Raw genomic sequence first — 16,105 nt, 5'->3', positions numbered from 1 at the left:
CTTCAAAAACTGTTAGACACACAGGGGCAGTAACAGAAATATGAGGGTAATTAGCATATGTGGACACAGCAGGGTATTGAGAGATAGGTGAAAATAAGGAGGAGAAAGACAACTAAACACTACACACTGAAAAAGAGTAACGATCAGAATAAAACAGGAAGTGATAGCAATAACTCAATTGGGGGAAAACAGACTCACGAATTACAATGTGAATTTAATATGGGATAAAAATGTCTCGATGCATGCTCAATCATCCAGGCAAGGAAATCCCAGAAAGTTGATTCTGTTACTCTTCGTCAGTCATCCAAGTGGCTTCTTCAGTTTCAACATCCAGATGCACAAAATCAACTTTCTGGGATTAATCTAGGGTAGTTGACAAAAGATGATGGAACGCTTTACATAAAACAGCCTGGCCATGTCTGTCCTTTTATGACCACAGTGCATGCACGGCCCATGTCATCCTGTCTGGTTCTTTTTGGTTGCGTTATCATTTTAATTTTTGTTTTTTTTACATGCAACACATTTCATCAACCCATCAATGGACTGCTTTACACCAATGATATGTACTTACAGACATTATGTTTATTATTGAATCTGTTAAGCTTTTGTTAATATTTATAAAATTGGAAGCATAACTCTATTCGTGGCATTTGAGCAAGTCAAAACACTAGCATGGTGTACCTAATGAAGTGACCAGGGAGTGCAGGATTTAATCTGGTGGCAGACATCTACTACAGGCTCAAAAACAGTATTCTTTATTACTTTTATTCAAATTTTCAGCAAAACCTAATAAAATAAACAGTATTTCTGCAGCAAGAGAGCATAAACAATGATAAAAAAAACATACAATAATCCAATAAAAGCAACACTCTCGGGAGCTCATTATCTAATTACCCATCATCCCCAGGTACATTAGTGATTCTGGCAGGCTGTCACTGTGCTTGTTTATATGACTTAGATCAGACCAATGCACACTCGCCATCCATGCATACGAGTGTACACAAACACACCCAGGATCTGTGGATATCATTTGAGGATTTGAGGATTGGAGACCGTGCTAATGAGCACTCAAGACAGCTGCTGCTTTTCTTGTTCAGTTGGCTTCATTGGAGAACTTTGATTGCTGGACTGATGCAGCCAAGAGCCAGGAAAAAGCTTAAAGTAAAACACCAGATTTTGTGAAAATATCAGCTGAGGTTCAGCCTATCTGTGGCATATATATGTTATATTTAATTACTGTTGCTACATGCTCTTTTGTGATGTTGATGATTGAGGTGTAAATGACAAGTGTATTGGTGTATTCTCTAAAGGGTTAATGCACTCAGCCTGAAAAACAGACAAATTGTAGAATTTTTATATTTGAAAATTAGAAAGCAAACTGTGTTGTATGCAAATATGCATATCATGTTCATTCTATAATATTTGCTGCTTGTGTACCTGCTTTAGGTGACTGTGTGAAACAGACAGTACAGAGTCACGGTATCAAAGGGCTGTACAGAGGTCTCAGCTCTCTGCTGTATGGATCCATACCCAAATCTGCTGTCAGGTATGTTATAAAGCAGAGGTCTGTCATGTGCAAGGTAAATACATTTGCTTGAGCATAATTTGTGATGTAATATTCTCAGTTTATTAAGTTAAAATATGGCTGACGTAAAGAGCAATGTCCACAGTCACAACACAGTAAATGCTGCTTGCAGATTTACTGCACTTCTACTTTGTTACGGTGTAAGAAAATGGAATCAAAAATGGAATCGCAGTGATGCTGTATATACTCCTCCTCCTTCTGCCCCTCTTAGTTCTCCTTTCTTCCTCATCATCATTGTATAAAATCAGTTTTTTTGTTTGTTTGTTTTAAAAAAAACTTTTTTGATTGTCTTTAGGAGGATGTGTGGTCAGCAGATCTATTTTCACATGACACAGCAGTTAGTGTGAAGGAATTGTTTTAGAGGACACATTTTAGGTACCTTCACTTTGTTAATTAACTGAGCATGTACACAGCATTAAAGGCAGAGGTAGCCATGGTGACCATTTGTTATGAAAGTCCTGTTTTGAGGTCTAGGGTAGAGCATTTTCGTCATGGTGTTTTGAAAGTACCTGACGAGCAAAGGGTGGATTGACAGCATAGTGAGACTATCTTCATTTCTGAAACAAAAGACTGAGCTCATAAATTCATCAGGAAAGTGTTTACTGAGGTTACAGAGCAACTGAGCTGAGGGCTGTTTTCCCATAGACTTCTATACAACAGTAACCTGCAACGTGAGGAATCACCCCTGCTGTCTATTAGATAGAATGGAGGTTTAAGTTACTTGCTCAGTGGCTTCATTTTTTTAGACCTAGAAGCTACACCCAGCTTTTATGCTATGTATGGGATACACCCTTTCCTCAGATTGCTTGCATCATTCTATAAATAATAATAAGAACATAAAATAAGAATCATTTTAATTTAACCCATGTGTCATTTTTTTAAAGCTTTTTCCCGTCTTTCTTCTCATTGACATTTTTCTTGATATCAGACAGAAATGACACTTGAACTCAAAGCTTTCTAAAAAAGTTTTTGCTTTTAACTTTGTTGATTAAAATCTTAGATCGCATGCTTATATTCTAATAATCACAAACTGGTAGAGAGTACATATGTACAAATATAAATGCACTGAAGGAACGTGGAATGAAAGGAACCCTTTTAGCTAAAGCCGCTGTGATCTTCTACCTGAAACCATTAACTCACACTCTCCAATTATTCTAGTCCATTACCCACAAGGCAAGGCATAAATGCCACACTAGCATTCAGTATAATTATGTTATTCTTTTGTAGCAGTGACATTTATCTTCAGACAAGTGTGAACACACACACACACACACACACACACACACACACACACACACACACACACACACACACATATTTGTGTAGCTATTTTTGTGAGAACATTTATGGACATACAGTGGGGCAAAAAAGTATTTAGTCAGCCACCGATTGTGCAAGTTCCCCCACCTAAAATGATGACAGAGGTCAGTAATTTGCACCAGAGGTACACTTCAACTGTGAGAGACAGAATGTGAAAAAAAATCCATGAATCCACATGGTAGGATTTGTAAAGAATTTATTCGTAAATCAGGGTGGAAAATAAGTATTTGGTCAATAACAAAAATACAACTCAATACTTTGTAACATAACCTTTGTTGGCAATAACAGAGGTCAAACGTTTACTATAGGTCTTTACCAGGTTTGCACACACAGTAGCTGGTATTTTGGCCCATTCCTCCATGCAGATCTTCTCGAGAGCAGTGATGTTTTGGGGCTGTCGCCGAGCAACACGGACTTTCAACTCCCGCCACAGATTTTCTATGGGGTTGAGGTCTGGAGACTGGCTAGGCCACTCCAGGACTTTCAAATGCTTCTTACGGAGCCACTCCTTTGTTGCCCGGGCGGTGTGTTTTGGATCATTGTCATGTTGGAAGACCCAGCCTCGTTTCATCTTCAAAGTTCTCACTGATGGAAGGAGGTTTTGGCTCAAAATCTCACGATACATGGCCCCATTCATTCTGTCCTTAACACGGATCAGTCGTCCTGTCCCCTTGGCAGAAAAACAGCCCCATAGCATGATGTTTCCACCCCCATGCTTCACAGTAGGTATGGTGTTCTTGGGATTCAACTCAGTATTCTTCTTCCTCCAAACACGACGAGTTGAGTTTATACCAAAAAGTTCTACTTTGGTTTCATCTGACCACATGACATTCTCCCAATCCTCTGCTGTATCATCCATGTGCTCTCTGGCAAACTTCAGACGGGCCTGGACATGCACTGGCTTCAGCAGCGGAACACGTCTGGCACTGCGGGATTTGATTCCCTGCCGTTGTAGTGTGTTACTGATGGTGACCTTTGTTACTTTGGTCCCAGCTCTCTGCAGGTCATTCACCAGGTCCCCCCGTGTGGTTCTGGGATCTTTGCTCACCGTTCTCATGATCATTTTGACCCCACGGGATGAGATCTTGCGTGGAGCCCCAGATCGAGGGAGATTATCAGTGGTCTTGTATGTCTTCCATTTTCTGATGATTGCTCCCACAGTTGATTTTTTCACACCAAGCTGCTTGCCTATTGTAGATTCACTCTTCCCAGTCTGGTGCAGGTCTACAATACTTTTCCTGGTGTCCTTCGAAAGCTCTTTGGTCTTGGCTATGGCGGAGTTTGGAGTCTGACTGTTTGAGGCTGTGGATAGGTGTCTTTTATACAGATGATGAGTTCAAATAGGTGCCATTCATACAGGTAACGAGTGGGGGACAGAAAAGCTTCTTACAGAAGACGTTACAGGTCTGTGAGAGCCAGAGATTTTCCTTGTTTGAGGTGACCAAATACTTATTTTCCACCCTAATTTACGAATAAATTCTTTACACATCCTACCATGTGGATTCATGGATTTTTTTTTTCACATTCTGTCTCTCACAGTTGAAGTGTACCTCTGGTGCAAATTACTGACCTCTGTCATCATTTTAGGTGGGGGAACTTGCACAATCGGTGGCTGACTAAATACTTTTTTGCCCCACTGTATTACACTCCCTAGTGCCTTACCCAATAGAAACCTAACTCTTACCTTTTATCATAATAATAATAATAATAATGGATTGCATTTTACATAGTGCTTTTCGGGACCCCTCAAAGCGCTTTACAATACCACTATTCATTCATTCTCACATTCACACACTGGTGAAAGCAAGCTACAGTTGTAGCCACAGCTGCCCTGGGGCAGACTGACAGAGATTGAAAGTGAAAGTATTAACCCTCAAACAGCCCTTTGAAGGGGTGTGGGAAAATGAAAAATCTTCACTTCCTCACTGTGTCCTCACTCCATTGTTCTAAAACTCAAACTGATCCTCATAAAGATGGTTCTACATACATACGTATACACACACAAAATAAAGAAAAGAGAGAGGGGATAGGAGGCAAAACGATTAAAATGAAGAACAAAAAACTAAGTGTGTGTGTGTGTGTGTGTGTGTGTGTGTGTGTGTGTGTGTGTGTGTGTGTGTGTGTGTGTGTGTGTGTGTGTGTGTGTGTGTGTGTGTGTTATGCTGGAGGGTAACGTGTGTCTGTACAATAGAGAGACAGGCCCAGCCAGGCGGAGCAAAGATGCCACTCAAACTCCGACAGGGTCTCAATAGGGTTACAAACAGGGAGACTTGGGTGTGTTTATGCTGATGCACAGTGTATATGTTTGTGTGTGTGTCAATCAGCCTTTAGCATCATTTTAAGAGTGAGTCTGAATGGTTTTGTTTCAGCTCAAAGGAGAATTTTCTGTGAGGGAATATGGCAGGGTGGCGAAAAGCCGTTTATTGCCATAGAAATGTTATAAGGGAATATGATGTCATTTATATATGGATTTTGGACACTTTCTACTGTGCAGTGAAGTTTAAAAATCTTTATAAATGGCCACATTGCATATTAGCATTCGTATAACATGCTCTCTGTGGTGTATACACATTTAGGCCAGGAATCTTTTAAGCTTGTGACCCATTTAGCTGTTGACTATAATCAGCTGTTTAACTTTTTTTTATACTTTGTCAGCCCTAAAGAAAAAATATTAAAAATTCTTAATAAAATCACAAAAAGGACAAAATTAAAAGCAGATTTGAAACATATAAATGGTCCTTCAAAAATGCTTTTTCTACTTGCTACTGATAGAAAGACTAACAAACTGATAAGGATATTTTGACTTTTTGTGATGGGTAAGGTCATCTTCTATTTCTGCTCTTGAGATCAGCCTACTTTGAAAATTAAAACTGCATACAAGTGGTCACATTTTATACAGAAATGTGTATGAAATGCCTTTGTCTCCATTGTCTACATGTCTTTTGGTCTTTTTCATTTAAGATTCTTACCCCTTTAAATGTCTAATAATAATGATTATTATAGTTATAATTAAATCTGCAAAAGCTGTATATTTAAAAGGATCAGAGGGAAAACCAGTGACTTCAAAATACTGCAGAAAATAAATACTTGAGTTTAAAAAAATAAAAATAAAAATGAATATGAGAAATTAAAAACTGCTGAGATTTGGAAAGTTAGTTTTGATTAATGGAGAATACCTTGACACTTTTCTATTAAGCACTGCTTGGTCTGCTTAGTTTTTCTACCCCTGCCTTTTTTTTTCCTTACTTCCTCCATCTTCTTTCCCCTTCGTCTTTTCCATCACTCCTTTTCTTCCAGCCCGCTCATTCCATTAACTGATTGCCTGTGCACCCTCATGTGCCATGGAGTATGCTGGAAGGTTGTCAGGGAGGTAAGAGAGGGACATGCAAGAGAGCTTTTGACCTTTGTCTCTCCTTAGCTCTTCATCCATATCAGCATCAGCATTCTTTCTTCTCCCTTTCCTTTCCTTTCCTTCGTCTTCTCGACAGAAAAAAGTGACCCTATAAAAACGACCCCCTAACGAAGACTGGGCAGCAGTCCACTATCTAGGATGACTCATCTGTGACTGTGGATGTCAGCCAAACGATGTGTCACATTCTGACTGTAAAGTTTAGTCCACTTGTTAAATGAGTCGGGGAGAGGCTATAGAGTAAATTGGCAAAGGAGAGAGCCTGACAGTAGCATATTTCTCCTCGGCAGACTTTAATGAATAGCATTTGTTTCACAAGGTTAGTCATTAAGTGCTCTGCCATCATTCTAGCATGCTGTGCGGAAGAGCTTTATTTTTTAATTTGCCCTAAGGTAAAACAGTGTTTGTAGTCAGCAAATGGTGTGAGAAAAGACAGGAATTTATGTTTATGTACTGTTAGGTGCTGCTAAGGATTCAGTTTATTGTGGGGAGCCTGTCTTTCAAAACAATCTGAATCAGTGCGAGTAGTGAGACAGGAACAGATGTGGAGAGTTAATGAGCAGAAGTAAGTCTTGGTTAGAACGGCAGATGGAGAAGAAAACTAAAATCCGATGAAGCGAGTCTAGTTTTTTTTATTTTTTTAGACCTGTTACAACAGCAGGTAAATGGTTCAAGCAGACTGAGAAAAGAGAGGAAAACAAAGCATTCATCAAGACCTAATGTCTGTGCTCCCCCTCCTCTTTGCTAAATGTACCAGGCAGTGTCCTCCCGCCGCCACAATTCAATTCCATCTATAAATAACCTTTCTTGCAAAGGACTTGCTGGCACACCATTTGCAGAGAAACACAAACCACACCTCTCTGTAGCTGGGCTGGCTTCCATGGCAGCTGTTGCTGGTCACACATTGGTTACTGAGACTCTGCAGTTTATTGGTTCATCTTTAATGAGGATGCAGGACGATAAAATTAAAACGCCTGAACACATTAGGCTGTTACAGCAGTTTGCTTTCTCCAAAAATCTGAGTTGGAAGAAGCTTTCTAATTTCATCTGTGCTCACTGAGACATGAAAACCCTTACCTTTGCCTGCAGTATTACTATCTATTTGAATTTATTTAGTTTACTCAATTTTAGTAAAAACAAACGTGACTACAGTGGGTAGTTTAATTTCTTAAATCAACTTTGAACTTGCAGTGTTGCCATGTGAAAGACTGAAATAATCTGAGTATTTGTAGAAGAAATTATTTCACAGTTCACAGTGTAATCACAAAGATTGCCCACATGTAATTATTAAATGAGATTAACTTTGTTATTCAGTCTGTTTTTCTCAGACACTCCTATGTCTACATTTCCCATAATTCTTTGCTGGCTTTTTTCCTACTTGTTAGGTTTGGGGTGTTTGAGTTCCTCAGTAACCACGCCAAGGATGAGTCCGGTCGACTGGACAGCACCAAAGGCCTGCTGTGTGGGCTTGGAGCCGGGGTCATGGAGGCTGTTCTGGTGGTCTGCCCAATGGAAACAGTCAAGGTGTGTTACTGAAGCTCATCTGAGCTGACCCTCAAATATAGAGAGAGCAACAGTGTCAATGTATGAAAATGTATAAAAACTTAGATAAAGTGCAATAGTTTGGTGCCTTTGTAGGTCCACTGTGAATTATAATCTATAAATTATGAACTGCAAATAATGAAATTTTACTAAATGGGATAAGAGATATTTGTGCATTTTAAAATCACTTCATGTTAGAGGGACTTCAGTGCAAAGATGGACATCTTGGGGTGTTCATAATCTGTTGTCTAAATGGACCGTTTGTTAAATGTGACCGTTTTCAGAAAGTGGGCAGCATGATGGTGCAGCAGTTAGAGCTCACATCACCTGAAAAACCTCAATAAGGTTTCTGGTTGTAATTTTTGTCTGCTGGGGCCTTTCTGTGGGGAGTGTGCATGTGTGTCGCTGTGTCTGTGAGGATTTCCTCCCACAGCTCAAAGACAGGTTTGGTTGTGTGGATGTGAGAGGGTGCGGTGTTCTGCTTCACTGTTTTAGCCCTGTGAGAGACTGCGGCTATTTCGGCTGCAATTTTGGATTCCAGCGATTATTAAAAGATTACTGAGATAAAATAATGTGTGCCACATTCTGTGCAGGCTGTGGCTTGTATACAGTTTGATATAGCAACAATTTTATCAGAGTCTATGAAGAATTGTTAAGAATGACTTATAAATTATTCTCATCATGATTTTTGTCATATTGTGTCTTCGGCTTATGAAGTAAAACTAGTTGAAAACCACTGACTGAAGGTTAAAGTTACCAACCTTTTTAGAGAAATATTCTTTGTAAGAGAACTACACTAAACCTCTTCAGTTTTCACTCCCACATCTGTAAAATGTATCGTCTGTATTTTTGTGTCTTTAATCTCCCAAGGTTAAATTCATTCATGACCAGACATCAGCCAACCCCAAATACAAGGGATTCTTCCACGGAGTCAGAGAGATGATCAGGGCTCAAGGTAAACGTGGGCTTCATGCATGACATTCACCTGACATCTGCTGGTTGGTTAGGGTAATGCACTGGGAAACACTGACCCTGGTCAAGCATCAACAACAATATTCACTCTCATATCATTGTGTAAATCATCAGACAGACTGCCCCCCTGCCCTCCCCCTCCAACAACATTTACAGCCTCTCATACTGAAACACCTGAGATGTGATGTCAGTTAAGATTGTGAGGCTTTTAGTTCTTAGCCCTTAAGTTGGAAATTGGGATTGGACTGTGGTATTCAGGTTCTTTTCTATTCAATGTGCTGTCTAATTTAATTGAAGAAGGATTTATTAACTTATCCTCTGGCTTCCGGGTTGAACAGGATTAAGAGGGACATATCAGGGTCTAACTGCAACAGTCTTGAAGCAAGGCTCCAACCAGGCTATTCGATTTTTCGTGATGACTTCTCTCAAGAACTGGTACAAAGGTGCGTGTACACGAGTACAGCTGGTTTGTTATTACTATAAACAATATTTAATAAAAAGAGACCAACTCTGCAAATGGTCTGAAGGGTTATTGTAGGTCATTGTGCAGTTCTTTGAACCCCAGTTGGGTTTCCAAAGGCTGTTTTGCATAGTAATAATACAGTGTGTGGAGATTGATATATATATAGAGTATTTCTTTTAATATTTATGATGTGAAATTAATTAGCACATTAGTATCCTTCATGTTAATGAGTTTAGAACTAACTCTGATTTAGAGCTAACCCCACCCTTCATACTGCTCTGTCACATTCATAAGGTGATAACCCCAACAAAGCAATAAATCCACTGGTGACTGGACTCTTTGGAGCCACAGCAGGAGCAGCCAGTGTATTTGGAAACACTCCACTAGATGTCATCAAGACAAGGATGCAGGTACATAATGCAACAGATGCTACAAATCACACGCTTTTTCTTACTTGTGTTTTTAAATACGAACTTGCAACCCGTGGACAGATGTACTAATGCTCTTCTGCTTTTTCTAAAGGGTCTAGAAGCACATAAATATAAAAGCACGCTGGACTGTGCCATGAAGATCTTGAGATATGAAGGGTTGGCAGCGTAAGTACACCTCCATGTTTTATTTCGTTTGGTTTGGCTTGTAGTGTTGGTTTCACAGCTGATTTAAAACAACACAGCTTTAAAAAAACAATGTGTCTTTCTTTATTTCACAGATTCTACTGTCAACACTGTATAAGAAATGCTTTTTGGCTTTAGTTTATTACTCTAAAGAACTTGAATGAAAAAATCTAAACTTAAACACTTTAAGAATAAGAATGTGCCAAATGATTAAAAAAAACAAAAACTAATCAAAATACTGGAAAATATAACCCTAACCGCAGATAAATATGGCTCCACCCTAAACAATTAATGTCTTACATACTCCTCCCTCTTTCTTTATCCCTCTACAGGTTCTATAAAGGAACAGTTCCCCGGCTTGGCCGTGTATGTCTTGATGTGGCCATAGTTTTCATCATCTATGAGGAGGTCGTAAAGGTTCTGAATATGGTCTGGAAAACAGAATAGGTGGTTGGACATACGACGAAGGTGGCAACTTCCTCCTTCACAAGCATCAGACATAGATCTGACTTCAGCAGGCCTCTTTTGTGTCATGAAACCAACAGCAGAAGGGGTGAAAAAGAGAGCTGAACTTAGATTAGTGTTGTATGCAGAGCAGGAAGTCAATATACTCGGAGACAAAAGAAGAAAAGGGGGCCTGGCGTCACCTACACCTGGTGTAAGTGATGCTCAGCATCAACATTCCCTGACAAGATTGAAGAAAAAGAAAGATAAATGATAATTAAATAATAATAAAAAGAACCTTTATTCTAAAGATGCATCACCAGTTTATAAATATATAGATAAAATACTGGCCAATAGCATCGCCAGCAGCAGCACCTTTATTTTAAGTTATCTGGTTTACTTTCTCTGTAAGCCTCTGTCAGGGAAGAGCATTATATGTAGTCATTCACAGCTGTTTTACTGCAAATATGCAGATATCCGGCTGGATTTTCTTGAGTTTGCGTTGCTTTCTGTCTCTTCTAAAACTCCAGAGGAGCCAGAGTGCAACTGGTTGCAGTTTGCAGTCACACAAGCTGCAGCAACTTCCATAGTTGGGCCTTAAATAAAATTGGTTTATAACCTGCCATGTATTTTTATACAGTGTAGATTCAATTTAATTTATTGATAACTTACAGAATATTATATATTTTAAATCCTGTGCCAAATGTCAAACCTATTGTGTTATGAAAGTCTGTTCAGAAGAAAGCAAAAGTAACCTAATTATCTTAAGAGAATAGTAAATATTATGACTATGTACTGTGAGATACATAATTTTTGGAAGTGAATTATTAAATAGAGAATTAAGAGAATATTTGCTGTTAATCTGTGCCACACTGTTGTTGTTTTTTTTTTTTTTTCTTTATCGGGTGTATAAATGTTTGGGTTTTTTTTTTTTTTTTTTTTTTTTTTTAAGATCACTGTGAGTCTACAAGACACAATGAGTTGTTTAGACAAAGTAACATCGGGCTTCTATTTTGCTTTTAGTGGAAACAACACTTCTAACTGGGTCATATTTTACCAACCTGACTCCACCCAGTGTGGATTTTTGTTCTGTTTACATTAGATACAGTTTTACTTTTTATTTTATTTATTTATTTTTTCCTGCTAAATACACTGCTCGGCCAAATTAAAAAAAATAAATAAATAAAAAAAATTACAAATTCTAATATTTTATTGGACCGGCTTTAGCTTTGATAACAGCATGCAATCATCAGGGCATGGTTTTGATAAGCTTATGGAATATCACAGCATTTATTTCTATCCAGGGTTGGTTTAATTTTTAATTTTTTTTTTGCCAGGATCTTGATGATAGCAGTGTCAGGCCACTGTGAACATCACAAAGATTCTCAATGAGTCTGCGGCCAAGTCATGTGTGAAAACAATGATTTGTGTTCCCTGACCTGCTCTTTCACAATATGAGCCTGACAAATCCTGGCATTGTCATCTTGGAATCTGACCGTGCTATCAGGAAAGAAACAAACATTACTGAAAAAACCTGGAGGATGTTCAGGTCATGTGCTGACGTCATTATTTGGGCAAGTAATGCTGCTGAAACTCAAACTGCTCAGATCATAACACTGCCCCCGTGCGAGGCATTCGCCATGATGTATGCATCACTTCATCCGCCTCTTTTCTTACCCCAGTGCACCAATGACTCTGGAACAGGGACCTCATCAGACGACATGCCTTTTATTTATTTATTTTTTACAATGCTCCAGAGTTAAATTGTTATCCTCCTGAAGTGGCATTAAATCAAGTTCACGACCACAGGATATCACACGATTCTTTAAGAAAGAGAAATTACTCACTGCATCAATTAGGGTTCAATCTATTGCCATCTGAAACTTCACTATCTGTCCAATGGAAGGATGCTAACTATTTGCTTCATTCCAGGTGGTGACTTTTTTTTTCTGGGCAGTAATTGTTTCTTATACAAATTTTTGGATGATTGTTGGAAATCAGTTTGTTCAGTTTCCAGCGTCATTCTGTTTCAGTGCCATGTTTCATTCAAAGTTGAACTCCATGTGCCTTTTGCGGGTGTGTTTGTTGGCGAAAACATCTTGACCAGTATCCTCATGCATTATCCAGCTTCACCAGGGTGACAGTAATTTCTGTGGTGGTTAAAACGGTTAACGTTTACATAACCAACATCATGCCATCAAATCCAGAAACCCTAATTTTTAACGTTTCTGTAAACACTCATGAATGTTGTTTTTTGACTGGCATTCACCCTGTTCTGTCCTTTTAGGTGTGACAATAGCTTATTTCATGTTTAATTAACCTGCTCTTTAATCATCATACAAGAAAACTGTGTGGTCCGGACATGTTTTTATAATAACAACAAGGGGTCTGCTTGTTCTAGTTGTTACCACTGTTCGAGTATTGTAATTCTCAAAATTGTCTTTTATTTAATATTCATGAAAATATTATTATTATTATTCTGTATTTTCTGCGCAGCCAGACAAAGTACTCATGTTCACCACTGCCAGACAACCAAGAGAACATTATACTGTGATAATAAATCAGTGTATTCCAATGCTGTGTATATGGAATTGTGTGTTTGTGTGCGTGTGTGTGTGGGTCATGTTGATGAAGCTTGTGCAATAAATGTCCCTTACTTAATGTCTGTGCTTTAATGTAAAGTTGTTTGTTGTAGGGGGATTTGAAAACAAATCAAAATAAACATCTGAAACATTGAAGCATGCAGTCTGGTTGTTTTTGTTGCCCTCCTCACTCGTTAACTGTTATTCTGCCCTTTTCCTCACTGCAGATAACATCAGGACAAAGGGGGGGGGGGGCAGGCAGGTAGGGGAGGAATCGAACAAGGAACTCGTTCTTCTAGTTTTGGCTCTTGTGCCTGTACAGTGAACTGTAACTATCCATGCTTTCTCTCTCTCTCTTTCTTACTCATTTCGTTACTCTCTCTCTCACGCATTATTCAAAACACTGGTTCAGGAATGCACAGCTCTCTGCAGAAGATGACTTGAAATTTTTAGTTTGAATGAGGAAGTAGAAGGACTCATAAGTAAAACTCAAGCAACAAAGTAAAAAAAAAAAGTACTCACTGTGGGGAATTCTTCTTCTTTGGGAGAGTCCAGCTAAACTTGAAGCTATCTAATGCAGTACTGTAATAAATCCATTAATTGGGTCATAATGTTGCGTTTGTGATGTTTGTGATATAATTCCTTGACTTCCCCCTTGTGCAACCTCAACATCTTTACAGTATAAAGATTCTTGTGGCTTGGCTCAGTTCCATCGAAGCACCCTGACATTTTCTCACACGCTTTACTCCCGGACATCACTTGATCCAGATCCTGCAGTCCTTCAGCACATCAAGGTGTTTGTAAATGTTCTGTCTCACTCTGTAATTAACTCATCTTAGCTGAAACTCAACAAAGAGCTTTTAGTGGGTGACATTAGAAAGGCCTAGGAACTGGTGTGCGCAAACACCGAAGGTCTCCTTGGAGTGTGATAACAGCGTCTCCAGAGATGATGTTCAGTATCAGTAGGTGGAAGGAATGCATGCTGTGTGCAAACATCTTGAGGATATTCCTTTACACTCACAATTTTACGGTAATAGAGGAGCACGTGTGAAATGCTGACTTTAAACAAATGTGATGTACAATCCAATTCTGGGCTCGTTGTCATGGTCCTGGGGTTTTGTGTTTCTGGGACTTGAAAATTTTGTGAATAACTTCACTTTAGGTTTTTGTTTCAGTTCTGTTATTATGTTAGAATTTTAAGTTGTTTGTTTCTTTAACCTTGAGAAAACAAGGTTAAACCTACTATTATTTTATTATTCCAGTATTTTGTGAGTGAGTGTTAGTTTATGTGCTTTTGAGTCTGTGATTCCTGTTTTTACCTTATGACTAGTCTACTGATAGTTTTCTCTCTCTCATGTCTTGTTAATGACTGTTCCTCTGTTTCTTTCATGTCTACTGTGATCCTTCTGATCTCCCTGTTTAGTATTTGTCTTTGGTTTATTCCCTGTGTTACTTTGAAGATTAGTTTTGTTTCATGTGTCTCTCTCTCACACACAGCCTGTGTCATTTGTGCAGTCTTGTGATATTTTCTGTCTCATGTTTTTTTTGGTTTTTCCCTTCTTTTTCCTTTTCCTTTTTTCTTTTAAATGCTATCCTAATTTCAGGATCTAAAAACATTTTTCTCTGATTTTATTAATTCTTTTTCTCCTGTTTCTACTGTAATTCATTCTCATCATTGTATACGTTTATCTTACACATCCTGCATTTATGGCCTCCACACAGATTCACACTCATTTTCAATCACAGTGGATATTTGATTTCTTTCTCAGGGCAACAAAGAAACAAACAAAAAACAAAAACAAACCTAAAACAAACATTGACAGCCAAATGCTGTTTTTCCTGACAGAAACTAAACTTTGCACCTTTATCACAAAAACAGATTATTCAAGTTGGTGATTATACATGAATATAGTTCAAAGGAAATGAACTGAAGTACTGTATACTACACATTTCATCTGCTTTAAGCACTAGGGGGCGCTGTTTATCAAACACGCGTACACACTTCACCGACGAGAACGCCCCCTCCTCCCCCCCTCCCAGCCCCTTCGAGTGCGCACAATAGGGCTTTATGAGGAGCGGCATCATAACGCTGTCTTCCTCTTCTTCTCCCTTTCTGCTGCTCGGCAACGAGCAATAAACAATAAAAAAATTGTTTGTTGAGAGTAGCTTGATTGTGTTGCCAACTTGCAGCTTGTAGGCGGTTAAACGAACTGAGTATGTTTAATGAAAAACATTTCCAAAGAATTAGCGCAAGTTTATGTCTCACTCTACTGCCCCCCTAACCCCAGCCCCCCACACAACTTTTTACTTAAATATTTCTCGAGGGCAAACATGTTTGAATCTTTTCATGGTTATAAAGCAATGCATTAAAACAAGCAATTTTAGAACATGGAGCTTGAATAATTAACAAAGCTCCAAAAAGGACTCGCAACTCCTTAGAATACTTCATACAGATTTGTACATCAGATACCGCTGGATTCAAAAGCAGGACAAAGAGTTGCAGATCCAGCATTTTCTATACGTTTGTGACCGTAACTAAAGTGGAGGAAAGCTATTGTCTTTGCATTTGTGCTTTTACAGTATCCGCCATGGCTGTTTTTCTCCAGCCAGAGCCAGTGAAGAGAAAGTAATTTCATTGTTCTCCAGTCTTTCTCTCAGCGGGATGGATGCACTTAGTTCTTCGGCATGAGTGGACATTATTTTGTTGCTGCGGCTCAAAAGGACCTCGTCAAATTGCACGGTGGCTGCAGTCTGAATGTTGATTTCTCTTTCGTTTAGTTTTAACGTAACATTAAAATGACCAGGCCGCTGTCCGTGGTGCTGAATTCGATTTTGTGATCGGAAGAGCTGATATGGACAAAAACCTGTTACACAATATTTACACTCACTGCAACAGAAATCGCGTAGCATGCATTTTTCATTTCAGGTGTATGCAGCTGTTTTATTGAAATGTGTCTGATTCCAGACCTTATACAGGCCCTCGTTGAGGCTTATTTTACTTTTCCACTGTAATCTTGGCAGCAGCAGAGGGCCAAAATATTTTGAAACTCATATATTTATTTATGTATCTGAAACCTCACACACAAGCTAGAGAGAGAGCGCAAGGTTGGTGCTGTAAGTCTGTAAGTACCGAACAGTAGCTTGGGGGCGGTGTCCTGCTCACTAAAAGAGGAG

The 16,105-nt window shown here is 38.9% G+C and overlaps 1 protein-coding gene across 2 annotated transcripts in view; it reads left to right on the top strand.

Annotated features, from left to right (window-relative positions):
- Positions 1–13,071, top strand: part of si:dkey-178e17.1 (tricarboxylate transport protein, mitochondrial) — a 29,054-nt gene extending 15,983 nt beyond the window's left edge. Inside the window, exons 3-10 of one of the 2 annotated variants that reach the window (XR_003274094.1) lie at positions 1,447–1,546; positions 7,700–7,838; positions 8,727–8,811; positions 9,167–9,271; positions 9,586–9,701; positions 9,814–9,887; positions 10,238–10,563; positions 11,687–13,071. Coding sequence is in view for 1 of the 2 variants with exons in the window: in XM_026188079.1 (XP_026043864.1) it covers positions 1,447–1,546; positions 7,700–7,838; positions 8,727–8,811; positions 9,167–9,271; positions 9,586–9,701; positions 9,814–9,887; positions 10,238–10,352 (734 nt within the window). In the remaining variant the exon portion in view is untranslated. Of the gene's footprint in view, positions 1–1,446; positions 1,547–7,699; positions 7,839–8,726; positions 8,812–9,166; positions 9,272–9,585; positions 9,702–9,813; positions 9,888–10,237; positions 11,245–11,686 lie in introns of those variants that run through there. The other variant, XM_026188079.1, reaches the window with a different exon arrangement.
- The last annotated feature ends 3,034 nt before the right edge of the window (positions 13,072–16,105 follow it).

This window comes from Astatotilapia calliptera, chromosome 12 (assembly GCF_900246225.1).
Source record: "Astatotilapia calliptera chromosome 12, fAstCal1.2, whole genome shotgun sequence".
Classification (NCBI taxonomy): Eukaryota; Metazoa; Chordata; class Actinopteri; order Cichliformes; family Cichlidae; genus Astatotilapia; species Astatotilapia calliptera.
This window is presented reverse-complemented; position numbering and strand designations above follow the sequence as displayed.